This window comes from Cynocephalus volans, chromosome 1 (genome assembly GCF_027409185.1).
Source record: "Cynocephalus volans isolate mCynVol1 chromosome 1, mCynVol1.pri, whole genome shotgun sequence".
Taxonomy (NCBI): Eukaryota; Metazoa; Chordata; class Mammalia; order Dermoptera; family Cynocephalidae; genus Cynocephalus; species Cynocephalus volans.
This window is the reverse complement of record NC_084460.1, coordinates 274,487,541-274,502,187: the sequence shown is the minus strand read 5'-3', so window position 1 is coordinate 274,502,187 and position 14,647 is coordinate 274,487,541. Positions and strand designations below refer to the sequence as shown.

General features: G+C 36.3%; 1 protein-coding gene across 3 annotated transcripts in view; it reads right to left on the bottom strand.

Annotated features, from left to right (window-relative positions):
• Positions 1-14,647, bottom strand: part of UNC80 (unc-80 homolog, NALCN channel complex subunit) — a 207,725-nt gene that overhangs the window by 98,111 nt on the left and 94,967 nt on the right. For 2 of the 3 annotated variants that reach the window (XM_063092340.1, XM_063092341.1), the window contains exons 25-26: positions 12,558-12,691; positions 5,280-5,445 (exon numbers count right to left, since the gene is read on the bottom strand). In XM_063092340.1, the coding sequence (XP_062948410.1) occupies positions 5,280-5,445; positions 12,558-12,691 (300 nt within the window). Of the gene's footprint in view, positions 1-25; positions 230-5,279; positions 5,446-12,557; positions 12,692-14,647 lie in introns of all 3 variants that reach the window. The other variant, XM_063092339.1, reaches the window with a different exon arrangement.

Genomic DNA, 14,647 nt, shown 5'->3' with positions numbered 1-14,647 from the left:
TGCACACCCCACTCTTCTATGTTACCTAGGTCAGTGACAGTGTCCCTGCTCTGGGACAGCTGCAGCTCCTCAGCCTCAGACTCTGAGTCCTGCCGTGATAACTTGCTGCTCTTTAAGCTGCCGACCCGGCGGATGCTGGACAAGGAACCCCCCTTCTTCACCTGGAAACTGCGGGTTCCTTTAATCTGGAGCAGGCGAGAACCTCCTATCCTGATCTTCCTGCTGGGAACTGTATTAAAAGAATAAAATAGGGCTTTTGCCCCCTTAGTTTTCCCCAGTCAGTGTCATATCCAGGCTCTCCCCAACTGGTCCCTGATCAGCCTCCTCTCTTGGCCGGGATGAGCAGCATTCTGGACAAGGAGCTTCTCCCAAGCCCCCAGTCACGCAGGCTTTGTTAGGCAGGCAGGAGGCTGGGGCCACCAGGAAGGGCTGGTGCAGCTTCTTTCTTGGACACAAAGCTCATCGGGGCTGGGAACAACCTGCTCTTTTTCTGGCCCAGGGTTCACAAGCATGAGTGTGCCCTTGCAGCAGCATCGTCTAGAACTGTTAGTACATTTACATCATGTTATTACTTTGTTCAATAGAAACGCAAACCACCTGTTTTTGTTTTTTTGAAATGGGACTTGTAGAATTCTGTGAGCTGTCACGTAAACCCCTTCATTTTGGAATACCTCATTAGGAAATAAAAACAAGAGGCGCTTCTCTCTTGAACAGTCAGCAGTGGGTTCCGCTCTGCTCCTCAGCAAAGGCACTAAACGATCTGTTTTCACTGGGGTTCTTTGGATAAGCGTGAGTGTGAAATGGTTCCATTTTCCAATGCACCTAGTGATTTCATAGCATCCTCCTCTCAGTCAAAAGGCTGGATGAGATGTGAGTCCAAATGTTGCAACACCCTGAGCCAACCTTACAGTCTATGTCTACCAAGATGAGCATGCATTATTCATCTTTAGTGTTCTGGAAGAAACGGTCAGCAGTGAGGAAAATAAAAGGGTAAAAAAACATGTTTAAACTTGAAACCTACTTTTTTTTAAAGCAAATGGATCCTTATTTCCCATAGACATAAACACACCTCTTTCCTTCTCTTTTGAACAGTTGGTGTTATAACATACTGCTTTTATAAAGAGGGGATAAAGAAAGTTTTAAGAGCTTAAAGTCCATTATAAGGAAAGGGGTCAATTTTGTAAGCTTACCTTCTTAAGGCATGAATGTGATTTCTTACTAATTATTTAAGGCATAGCCATTAATGGTTTTTAAAGTCCCAATCAAGAAGTTTTCATTTCAGTTTTAGGTTTCTCACAGACAGGAGAGTTAACTTGTGGCTGTGATAGAACTTGTATAACTCTTTAAAATGTTAGTTAAATCTATACTTTTAGTGCCATATAAAGGAGCCCAGAACAATTCCTGCTGAACACTGGGAATGTTCAATCTCTTACTTATTCTTGTGATTAAGACAAAAATGACCACCTCTCAGCTGGTAAAGGCCTCATGAAGCTCCTTAAACACATCTAGATAGAATCTCACATCTGGATGGAATTTCTTGTAGCACAGCTGGATAAATTCTACAAAGACTATAGACCATAATGTTGTCTTTTAATTATAGCACAAAACTCACTGTGTTTTTCAATATTATTTTTAGGTTTAATTGAGACTTAAGACTTATCTGAAATAGGTTTGAAACAGAATATAATTGTCGTTTTTAATAACTACTGGTGCAATTTCATGTGTAAGTAGATTGGGAAGTAGAGAAAAAGATTAGAGAGATAATGCCTAGATTTTTACAGAAGCACATACTAACATTCTTTACTTGATTTATGACATCTTTCAGCTATAAATGCAGCAAAATAACCCCAAATTAACGTGATCTGGAAGAAATTTAATTTTGAGAACTTATTCTACCACCAAAGATAATTGGAGACATCCTGTAGCACTGAAAAATTAGGGTTCAGAATTATGGCATTCATTGTTTATAAGGGACACAGCAGTAAGAATTCAGATTTAGTATTGTATATGAAAACTGTCAGTTGAGATTGTAGAGCATTGAATTTTAGCTTTTATCTCCATAACAACTAGAACTAGTACGAAAGTAAAACAAGTTCATCTAAATTAAATAAAACATCTCTTTTTCCCTTTTCTTTCACCCCACATTGTGTCCATTAGCAAGTCCTGCTGACTCTACATTTCAAATTATCATAGGAAGAAAGCTCCATTGCCTCTTCCCTGGACTGACTACACAATTACCTAACTGCTTCACCTTCCCCCACTCCCACAGCTCAAGTCATCTTTTAAATGCATAAATCATAAATACACACATTATATCACTTTTCTAGTTAAACCTACCAACAACTCTTTGACACACTTAAAACAGGATGAAATAGCCAATCATACCTACCAGACCTTTTTAGCCCTTAGCCCAACTTTCCAACTCATCTCGTGCCAATCTTCCCCCAACTCATTCTGTTACAACCATGTTGGTCCTTTTGCTCATCTTCAAATGCTCCAACTTCATTCCCGCATCACTGTTGCCTCTGTTTGGAAGACTGTCCCTCAGCCCTTTGCACAACTAGTTCCTTCACATCATGCAGGTCTTGCTCAGTGTCAGTTATGGGGGCCACCTCTGAATACATCTCTTTCCACGCCAGGTCACCACACTATCCCTAATTTATTTTTCCTCATAATATTTATCTCTGCTCTATTTATCTCCACTTAAAAGTCTGATCTTTTATGTTAACCAATAGTTATCCACATAATAGTGAGTATTAACTATTTTTAATATAAATTAAAATGTATCTGGAAAATTTTTCCTGTTTTTTTGCTGTATTCTGGGAATATGTAATAGCTCCTGGCATACAGTAGGTGCTTAGTAGATGGTTACTGAATGATCAGACTAGTCTTGGTGTCCGCATGATGGAATACAGGTCTTACTTTGTATTTAGAATACGAGTAAAATGATTTGACAGATTTTGCTTGGAGATTTTAGGCAGATATTTTTATTTCTAAGGATTATTTCACGTTAGTTTTCCTTGGCAGAATTCGAATGGTCCTCAGGTTGTTTAGTTCAGAAACTAACATTTTTAGCTTTAATTAAAAATAGACAAATTTTAAATTTTAAGTAAAATTTTAATAATCTTAGTTAGCAGGGTCTCCATTGTCTTCATTTGCACATTGACTTTAGTAGCGGATATCAGTTTGTCACACGGGGTTAAGGAATATTAGGCATCTTTGAGAAGACTTTTGTCAACTGACTAAAGACATTTTATAAGTATATTCTAATCTTGTTTACAGTTTCAATTTTCTGTTTTTCATTTATTAAGCCACTTTCATATATTCATATAGCCATTCTATGAGGAGAGAAAACACTAGGCATTTGAGCGTTTGAACATTAAAGGCAATTTACATAAATAATAATCATGAAATTAAAATGTTCTGAAAATTAATTGGATGATTTATTTTTAAAACAGTGTAGAATTTACTCTGTTCAATTTTAACCACGTCAGCATTAGGAATTTTTATTCAACTACTTTAAATGATAGTCAGCCTAATAACTTTGAATGGGGGAAAAAAAGACTGCCTCCCAAGTTAAAAGCCCTTTGGGATATGTTTAAAAGATGGAGGTTTCTCATCATATGCAGTTATCCTTGTCTGAAGCAGTAATATTTGAAAAATACTGACTTAATGCCTCTTCATAGTAGAAATTGCTCAAGGCTTGGCTTATCCATCCTACAGCATGGCCTCTGTCTATCAAAAACTCAACGATATAATGATTATTTGCATTTTTAAAATATTGTGACAACATTCTGATCTTGAAATATTCAAACTTTTCCCAGCATGTATCTATTCCTTACAAGATTTTAAATATTTTGTGTTTTTTCCATGTAGGGTTATCCCTTCTGCGAATCATTCATCTATCAAGTTATACAACATTTATTGAGTCATTGTTGATAGGACAGTAGAAAATACTTCAATGCACAAAATCATCTTTGACTCTTTTAACAAACCTGCGGATGTTCTTTTAATTGAAATTTATTAGGAAAATATCGAAAGGCAAGGGAATTTAAGAAATAGCAAAATCAGATAACGAAGCTGAAAGTTTAAAGGAGTCTCTAGAGAGCAACTTAAAATTTTGCAATCTTTAGTTCATAGTTAGGGTTTTCTGTGTGGGTTCTAATTTGTATGCTCATAATATAAAAAGGATAACAACGACAACAATTGTTTATTATGTGCCTACTATTCACCAGGTACTAAGTTCATGCTTTACTTGCACTGTCTTATTTAAAGCTTTCTGCATTGCAATACAGTAGTGTTATTGACCCAATTTTACAGAAAAGAAAACTGCAGTTTAGAAGATAAGTAACTCAGATAAGCTCACACAATGAGTTACTATATTTCACTCATTTTAAGATGCACCTCTTTTTCACATTTTAACATATCCAAAATTAGGATGTGTTGTACAACTGATGATATCTTATGATCACTAGTTCCCAGTAGCAGTTGTGATACATTGGTGATAACTAGTGTCTATGTGAACATCTAAAGCACCAGCAACAAGATGTACAGAATAAATACCAGTGTCTTTTACCACCAAAGAGCCAAGTGGTAGTGAGGGGTGGGAGTGTGGGTGAGGTGGTAAGTCGGACATGTGTAACAACATTCCTGAAGAGAGACTGAAGGTTGGCTGGCTTCATACTTAAGTAACTAGTGTAAATAGCTTTACTTCTTTTAGGAATCCATTTAAAAAATGACGTGTCAGTAACATTTTGATGGCACACAGGACATTATCATATAGAAAAAAATGGGCATTGACAACTGAGTTAAAAAGTAAGAAATTTGAACTCTGACTTGAAGATGGTTTAGAAAAACGTTAACCAGTTTATTTATACTTCTTTTTGACTGCACAAGAATGACATGTAATAATAATAATATACATCTAATTAAGTCTGAAAGCCCTCTTTCAATAAGAATAAAACATAAACTAAGTGATAAGAAAGTTTTGCATAAGAGTTGAATTGGGAGTGTTTTTCCTTTCTCATCGGTAAATAATGACCCATCCTACAGCCGATGGCCTCATAGACTCAATGGGTTACGGTGAGTTGCTGGGACAGAATCAGAACCCAGGCTTCTCTGACAGCAGAGTCCAACCTTCAACTAGGATGGTTTCCTATTTCATTGAGCCTTCACAGTCAGTATCATAACAATTTGAGTACATATTTTGTTATTTAGACCCCAAACGAAATATCCTATGAAAAACCCTGAAACGTGAAATAATTCTTGCTTTTCCATACCTTTCTTCTCCTCAACACCTGCATCTGATTTGAGGGTGTGGCTGCTGCTGTGAGGAGAATCTTTTGAGTCTTCATTTTCATCCAGGACCCCTGCAAAGCTGATCTTCCTCTCATATCTGTGCCGGTCCATCTCAGGATCCAGATGATGTCTGCAGGTCTCCAAGTCCTGAAATGTCAGTGTGGAGTACGTGAGGGCTGGTATCTCCCCAGCCCTGCACTGGTCTTGGGGCAAACCTTCCTACATTTTGAATGACACACAGCTGCATTTAAACAGCCACATTCCTTTATCTAATGCCAGTTTTAGATTATGGACAGGAAAAGTTATTCTTCAATGAAAAAATACATAAAATTTCCCAAACTCATAGGTTCCCCTTTTTCCTCACATGTTTTACCTTCCAAAAGCATGAGCCTTGTTCCAGATTCAGAACTAGTTTCCTCACCTTTTAACGCTTGTCTGCAGTTTTGGCTACATCTTTGGCATTTCTCTGTTTATTAAATAATCATGCGTTGAATATGAATGTGTCAGGTACTGCAGGATAAATAAGAAATGATTCTTTCCTAAAGGAACTCAGAATCCCAAGGTAGAAACTGAGAAGGCAAATTAGTGATAAATTCCAAGACTGAGAGATAGAGTAAGAGCTTACAAATCAGACTTGGCAACTGTGATTGGCAGAGTAAGGCCCCCCTGCAAAGATGTCTCTGGGGTCTGTGAACATGTTACCTTCCATAGCAACAGGAATTTCGTAGATGTGATGAAGATTAAAGACCTTAAGATAGGGAGATTATACTGTATTAGCTAAATGGGCCCTATCTAACTACACAAATCCTTAAAAGTAAAGAACCTCAGGCTGTGGTCAGAGGAGCTGCGACCATGGAAGAAAGATGGGAGAGATGCCCTGCTACTTGCTTTGAAGATGGAGAAGGGGTCATGAGCCATAGAATGTGGGTGGCTTCTGGAAGATGGAAAAAGGGCAGGGAAACACATTCTTTCCTAGAGCCCCAGAAAGAGATGCAGACTTGCCAACACCTTGATTTTAGCCTAGGATACCTGCCTCAGACTTCTAACCTCCAGAACTATAGGATATGTTTGTGCTGTTGTAGACAACTACATTTGTGGTAGTTAGTTACTAGAGAAAGAGAACACAAATACAGAGGTGATGTTTGAGTTAAGTCTTGAGGATTAAGTACAGTTAGCTTGGCAAACGAGGGGAGGGGGAAGGCAGTTGAGGCTCAAGAAACCTCATTGTGGGGGTCGGAGGCTTAAAACTGGACCACGCATTGGGGGAATTTTATGTATAAAAAGATTCCATCACTCTTTGTTGATGAACAGAATGATCCCATATCTTAAGGTAAGCCTTGGGGAGTGTAATTATTTAGTAGGAGTTTGGCCTGTAAGGCCCCATATTGAAAGTTTAACCTGCTCTATGAATAGAGACTTGCTCATCCATATTTAATTTATTGATTAATGTATAAAAGCCTTTTGGAGGACCTGAAAAATATCTAAAAAGCTAGCTTAATTTTTATACAGTATTTTTCTAATAATGATATACTATAGCCTCAGATTTGAATAGATATAGAAAACAAAAATATTTTTAAAAAACCCAATTTGCATCAAGATTAAAATCTTATGCTTTTGATTGTCACCATAAGATAAAATTTTAGATTGTACGTGTTGTTATTTTTTTCCCCTTTGGAGTTAGAAAAGAAGTTACACTTTGGTACTCAGAAAATTATATCACATCTAGAAAAAAAAAGGAACTACACAGAATCTATTTTAACACTGTCAAAAATATTCTAAGAATATAATTGCTTCCCTGAAAGTAATCTCTTTTAGGAAAAATAATAACCTAATCTAGTTTTCATTTTGGTAGCCACATTTAATTGGAAAAATTTCTTAGTTGGGACAAAAAGTAATAATATAACAATTCTGGTTCTCAAAAGTAGTTATCTCTTCCAATTTCTTTTATTTTCTTGTTAACCTCATCTTTCAAAGCTACATTTATATGTGACCTCTTCCAAGAAGGTTCCTCGGACTTTTCCAGCCCCTTCTTTGGCCAGCCATGGTTCTCTGCTATTTTCTCAGTTCCACTCTTACATTTTGCTTCAGGAAATAGTTTTTCATGTGTTGGTTCCTCTTTACGATGTATCGTCTCTGTATCACCACCTTCCCCACCCCTGCAGCATCACACCATCTTGCTCGTAATCAACTCTCAATGGATGTGCATCCATTTAGTCTTGGTACATATGATTGTATTTAGCTCCTGTATTTTTAACGTTAGGAACATTTGGAATCCGAAGTATATTTTTTATAACACTATTTATTGAATCCCATTGGCACAGGTGGTACTGCCCCTAGCACAATCTTGCACAAAAATATTCAATATGCTGTTTTCCCTAATAAAAAAATGTAGACAGAGACTTTCTCACTGCTGCTTTCTTTATAATTATAAACTCATCTATGCATTTGACTGGAATTATTGTTTTAATTCCATGTTACTTGGCCATTGGTTATTGGTTTCACTAAATTAATTGGGAAATCTTTTAATAGACCAGCAGCTTTATAAACAAAATTCTTTGTTTAAAAAATATCCCTTTATTGTTCTCAAGTTTGGAAGATAACATTTATTTTATTATATTTATTTTTTATTGAACATAATTGATTATATATATTTGTTGGGTAGCAGATGAATATCAATACCTGTGTACAAGATGTGATGATTAAGATAATTATTATATTCACCATTAGAAAACGTAATTATTCTTTGTGTCCGTTAACCAGTTTCTCAATAACCTCCTCCTCCTGTCCCACCTCTGGTAACCATAATTCTGTTCTTTCCTTTTGAAAGTTCAGCATATTATGATTGTTCTTTCTTCCTTCCTCTTTCTCTCTTTCTTTCTCATTTATTTTTAGCTCCCACTATGAGTGAGGACATGTGGTATTTCTCTTTCTGTGCCTGGCTTATTCCACGTAACATAATTTTCTCCAAGCTCATCCATGTTGCTGCGAGTGGCAGAATTATTAGGCCTCATGGCTAGTTTAACATCAGCACAGCCAGGTTAAGCAACTTTTCCCTCTTCTCCCCCACACTTTTCCCTTTTCTGCTCCAGGAACTGAGATTCCTCTCCTGGGTAAACATGACCTTTATCATCAAAGGAACGTCTTGTGAGCCTCGTCTAGCAGGCTTTAGGCTGGAATGCTTTGTACTAAGATAGTGGCTAATCAAGAGCCTATGACTTAACCTACCAAATGTCATCAGACCACAAGGGCTGTGTCACCTTGCCTACCATTGATTTTGAAATTGCCAATTACTCTGTCTGAACCCTCCCTAAAAGTCTTATAAACCCCGTGCTTTCCTTAGTTAGCGGTAACTGGTCTGGTTCAGTCTCCCCTCCACATTGGAGGAATAAACCTTTTAGCTGAAATGGCTCCTGACTCAGGTCTCTCTCTCTCTTCTCCGTCTCACCAAACCTAACAAGAATTTCACTCTTTTTTTTTTTTTTTATGGCTGAGTAGTATTCCATTGTGTATATATACCACATTTTCCATATCCACTCATCCATTGGTGGACATTTAGGTTGGTTCCTTATCTCAGCAATTGTAAATAGAGGTGCAATAAGCATGGGAGTGCAGGTATCCCTTTGACATGATTTCCGTTCCTTTGGGTATATACCCAGCAGTAGGATTGATGGATCATATGGCAGGTCTATCTGTAGTCTGAGAAAGCTCCATAATGGCTGCACTAATTTACAGTCCCACCATCAGCGTAGGAGGAGTCCCCTTTTTCTGCATCCTCACCAGCATTTGTTTTTCTTGGTTTTTTGATAATAGCCAGTCTAACTGGGGTGAGGTGATAATCTCAATGTGGTTTGGTTTGCATTTCCCCGATGATTAGTGATGTTGACCATTTTTTCATGTGCCAGTTGGGCATTTGAAAGATCACATTAAGAAAATATTTGATTATTATGCTCTAAAATTATGAATCTTGTAAAAATGCTACATTTTCCTGTTCTTTTTTAGACATAATTTATTTTGTATGATTGACAAAAAGAGTGAATAAAAATGTTACCAGAAGTTTCTTTGGGACACAAAAGCACACTAATTAAATTAATCTAGGGATCTATCTGGGTAAAAGTTGGTAAAAATATTTTTTTAAACAATGTTTTAATACTCTTTGATATAATTTTTTCCTTTTTTAACCTACATTTCTCACCAACTCAGTAACTTCCTGAATTTTCCTAAATCTATTTTAAGAATGACTACAGTTAAACAAATTAAAATTAACCTTTGTTTTAATTATTGTACATAAAGTTCTTCTGTTTTTCCTTCCACATTTTGAATGTAACTAGGACTTTTCCAAACAAATATTTTACATGAAAATCTCTTCCATTTTGGAAATGGCCTTATGACATTTCTATTAGAAAGACTTTTTCTTGGTAGAAAGTTTGTGTTCTCGATCCTCTCCTATCCCAAAGTATCAGATCCCAGAATGTTTATATCTTTTAATATGATTTTTATTCTACTTTATATTATTCTGTACATTAATGCAGCTACTTATTTTTACCACACTAAAAATGTTAGTAAACTAGTAAAGGTCTACAAGCTCCTTTTCAGCAAGTGTTCTTTTGAAACTTTAGATATTTCAACTTGACTATATTTATGTTTAGTCTGTAGATTCGCTATTTCATACAATTTCTTTAAAAATATTCAGCCTCAAAAATGAAGGAAAATCTGCCATTCGTAACAATATGGATGAACCTTGAGGATATTAGGCTAAGTGAAATAAGCCAGTCACAGGAGGTCAAATACTGCAGGATTCCACTTACATGAAGTATCCAAAGGAGCCAAATTCATAGAATCAAACAGTGGTGGTTTCCAGGGACTGGGAGGAGGGGGAAATGGAAAGTTACGAACCAATGGGCAAAACATGTCAGTCAAGCAAGGTGAATGTGCTCTAGAGATCTGCTGTACAAAACTGTAGCTGTAGTCATCAATAACATAGGGTACACTTAAATGTTGTTAAGAAGACAGATGTCATATTAGGTGCTCTTACTACAAATTAAAAAAAAACTTCAAGCTCTCTGTATTGTAAAATAGTTTTATTCTCATTGCTTTTTTCAGAATTAGAACATGAGTTTTCTTTACTATCAACTCTAGTTAGGAAGCTTAAACATGAGAAAAGGCTTCTTTCCCCCTATATTTTATAAAGGTCACATCTCCACACAATACATAAACCTACACTTAACAGTGAACATTACAATAATACATTAAACTTTCAGAAGGAGAGAACAGAACTGAGGCCACCAGAGGTGGGAAAGGGGGTAGGGGGAGCAGGGATTAGCAGGAAATTGGTAAAGGGTCACGAACGATGATTACACTGTGGAATGATGAATATACTAATTATCCTGATTTGATCACCACATATGGTACACGGGTATTGATATTCAACTCTGTTCCCCACAAATACATATAATCAATTATGGTTGAATAAAAAACATGAAAATCCTTGTGAGCTGAATAAAAGATTTCTGAGACCTAGTTAAAGGTGATATAAAAGTAAAAAAAAATTTTTCTTGTTGACTGAATACTGTAAGTCCTATTTTAGCTTCATTTCTTGGCATAACTTGGCATTTCTACTAATCTGTCATTTGGTTATATGGTAATTTTTTAAAGATTTGATTCGTTTTTTAATAAGTAAAAAATATTACAATAATAATGAACATTAAACAAAATAACTAATTCAAAATTTAAGATTCTTATGTTTTTTATCTCAATCAAAATAATGACCAATACAAATCTGAAAACTTAAAAGTAGGTATAGTCTGTGCCTTTATGAAGGCAGTATAGTTAGAATGTTGATAGGGATAACACTGACAGAGGCCTACAGATTAGATGTTTTATTATACATGACATTAAACTAAACACATGTTGAGGGGTGGCCTTGATTTGATTTTACAGAGTAATCTCAATATAATAGTAAAAGTGACATTCAAAAAATTAAAGCCTCAGGTTAATATGAAATTACATAAGGGCAAAAAGAACTTCCCTCTCTAATATCCAAATAGTTCAGTTTTACAGTCCAAATGTGGGTATGCTTCTCTTCAAAACTCACATTTCACTCATAAATGTTTCCAACTTGAAAATATCTATTTTATGTTTTACAGTGTGAGTACACACGTGGGCTTTCTAGAACACTGAAAAACTAGAGGCAGAGGCATTGCTCAGTGACACCAGAACACTGACTCCTTTGTCACCCACCCCTGTCCCCACCCCAGGGTTGGGGAACGGCCTTGCTGAGGCCTAATTTGGTTTAAAAAGCAGGAGAGCTGGTGGATTGTCAAATATGCTTAAACGGAAGCACACAGATCGTTAGTGTAACCATTTCTCTGGTAAAAGAGTGTAAAAGAGCCTTGCATAAAAAGAAAAAGAAGAATTTGGCTGGTTCCTCAGCTCTGGCTGATGATACCTGTGATAAAAACAAACAAACAAACAAACAAAAATCACCAAAAACTGGAAACTTGGTTCCCATTAGGAAATCAAAAGCCAAGGAAAATTGGCATAAAGGTGTTCCCCTGCACCACATGCTCTGTGAAGGCTCTTAGCTCTTGCACAGTGTTTGTACCCTCAGTTAAACCAATTAGGTTCTGATGGTACATGATACATGAGTGCGTGTATATGTGTGTGTGTGGTCATTTTCTGCCTATTCATAGCCCATAAGAAATGCTACAGAAATAAAAATATACAAGGAGTCTTCAAAAAGTTCAAGGAAGGATTCCTACTATCTTTTAATTCAATTTTTCTGTGAACTTTTTCAAATACTTTCATAAGTTTGAGGATGTTTAGACAGTAAACACTGAAGTCTTTTCACCCATAATTTAAATGAGAAAATTCATTGGAAGCACATTTCTATATGGATTTAAGAGCAGTTGGTACCGAAAATATCTGTAGGTGAGTTCGAGAAAATGTAAGTGATAAAACTCTGCATACTTTGTAGAATAAAGAAGCCTAAAGGTTCTCAGATATTCCCAGCATAACTGACAGTGAGCAAACATTGTACCCTGTAGTGCTATCTTTAGAGATTTCTAGGTCAACCTTGGAGCTATTACTATTTATAATAGAGAAAAGACCATTTCTTCTTATGTATGAATATCCCTTGGTTGAATTTTTAAATGTGATCCATTGGCCAGTGGACAATTAAGAAAGCTATGAATACTGAAAACCTAGCCACATGTTTGACCTCTCCAAGTAGCCTAATTATTAACATTCATGCTTTAACATACCACCAGCGGTTCGGTGCGAGGTCTGGGAAGGCAAGAAAAGGTCTCCCGCAGGAAGGTGGTAATCTCCAAGAGAAGCTGGCACGCCGCCATCTTCAAGGCAAAGGGACAGCCACATTTAGAGGGGTTCACAGTACCTGTGAAATGAAAGAGTTCTTTCATAAGAAGACAAATCAATACAAAATGCAGAGGCACGGTTTGATGGACACAGCTACACATATGTAAAATCAAATTGAATATGAGAACGTTACTATACAAGTTCAATTTACCTACTTCCTTTAGCATAATGTGTATACTACCATACACTTTTCTCTTTCTCCATTTTGCAATTCTATCACAAGTGCCTTAGTATTAAAATATCAGACAAGCAGAACTAAATTATTCACTTTTAGGCATTATAGAGTAACAAAATATAGCTCCAACTAGACTAGAAAGAAAGCCTTTTAATAAAAACAGAAATAGAAGGTTGTCTTGAAGATTTCCACACTGCTATTCAATCAGACTTAGACTATTTATACAGCATTGAAATAGATTTGGAAATGCAAAAAGTCCGCTGGCACATTTTATGAGGGATGTCTGTCTTGATGTTCTGAGGAGAGTGAAGTTGTTTCGACTCTAATCCAGATGTGTTTCTGCAACACAGATAAGACATACTTATCTAATCACCTATGTTGCACAGTTTATATGGGCTAGCCTGTCATGGTAAGGTGCAGCTATGCTAGAAGTATGCAAATATTCTCTTTCGCTTTGAGGAAACCTGGTCTTTGAATTAGTAAAACCCTGTATCCATCACAGGCCAAATAATGGATTTTTCTCTAAAGACAGATAATGGTCAAGATGACCTTATAAAAACTTTCAAAATTCTCAGGATTAGTTTTCGGATATGTATCATCAAAACTTATGCAGAAGTGCACTGATTAATTACCAGAGCTCAGAAAAGAAGACCAAAGTAATATAGAGTCTGCCTCTCATAAAAGAAAGTAAAAACAGTTATCTGTTTTGAATGAATCAAGTCATCAGGCTGTCACAATATCATTACATATCAACATTACTAAAAATATCTTTTAAATGTTTTCTAGGTGTGTTAGGCTTTCTCAATTGAATGGAATACATACTTCATGATTTCTGTTAACAGTAGGTGGAAATGATGGTCTTCTAAAGATATCTGGGCTATTGTTTCCTTATGAGAACCATTATTTTCTCTCTAGAGTTAATGTGGGGCTGGAGACTTTGCCTGTCATTACGAATGGGAGAGACAAGGTCCTGCAGAATTTCCAGACCAAAACTTGCTTTCACCATAATTAGCTTTTAAATACTAGATGAGCTATGCATTGACTTGAAAGTGGAACAGAATCAGAGATTGCAATCTTACATTCCATGGAGACTATATGACTAAATATTGTCTGGATGTGTGACACTTTTTTAAAAAAACTAATCGAACACTAGGCATTCAGGATGAACTTCTGGATCTGTCCTTTTACTCCTGAGGTTATCATCCAGACTCTTCTTGTCAGTCCTGCAGAGAATGAACTTGGTCTTAAACCAGGCTCTCTGATGACTATCATCTGAACTATCCTGTTACAAGGAACAAGAATTGATTTTTACATAGTATCAACAGAAAGCTAAGATACACAGGAATAACATATTGGTAAATGATACTTATGTGATCTAATATAGATTTGAGTTCATTTTGGCCTATAAGGAAGCATCCATTGCATGTTGTTTCAGCTTCTCTCTGTTCTGAAGGGCCTCTGGGAGATCCAGGATAGTTGGAGGATGCTTTCTGGCTGAATGGGTCTCATAGCAGGACTTCACAAGTTTCTGTGATTGCTAGATAATCCTTGAGTCTTCCAATAGATCATACCCAATTCCGTTAGTCATTCTAAGATAATCTAGACTATCTTTGAGGCCAACTTTCATCATTAGGTTGAAAAACTGACATAAGAATTTGGTGTTCTATTAACAGCTAAGTCAAGATTATTTGCTCTAACTTGATAAGGTCTTAGAAGGGGTAAAATAATGCAAAACGCAAAAAAAAAAAAAAAAAGAAAAAGTCTTGGTGTGGAAGTAAAAAGGAAATAATTTTCTAGAGT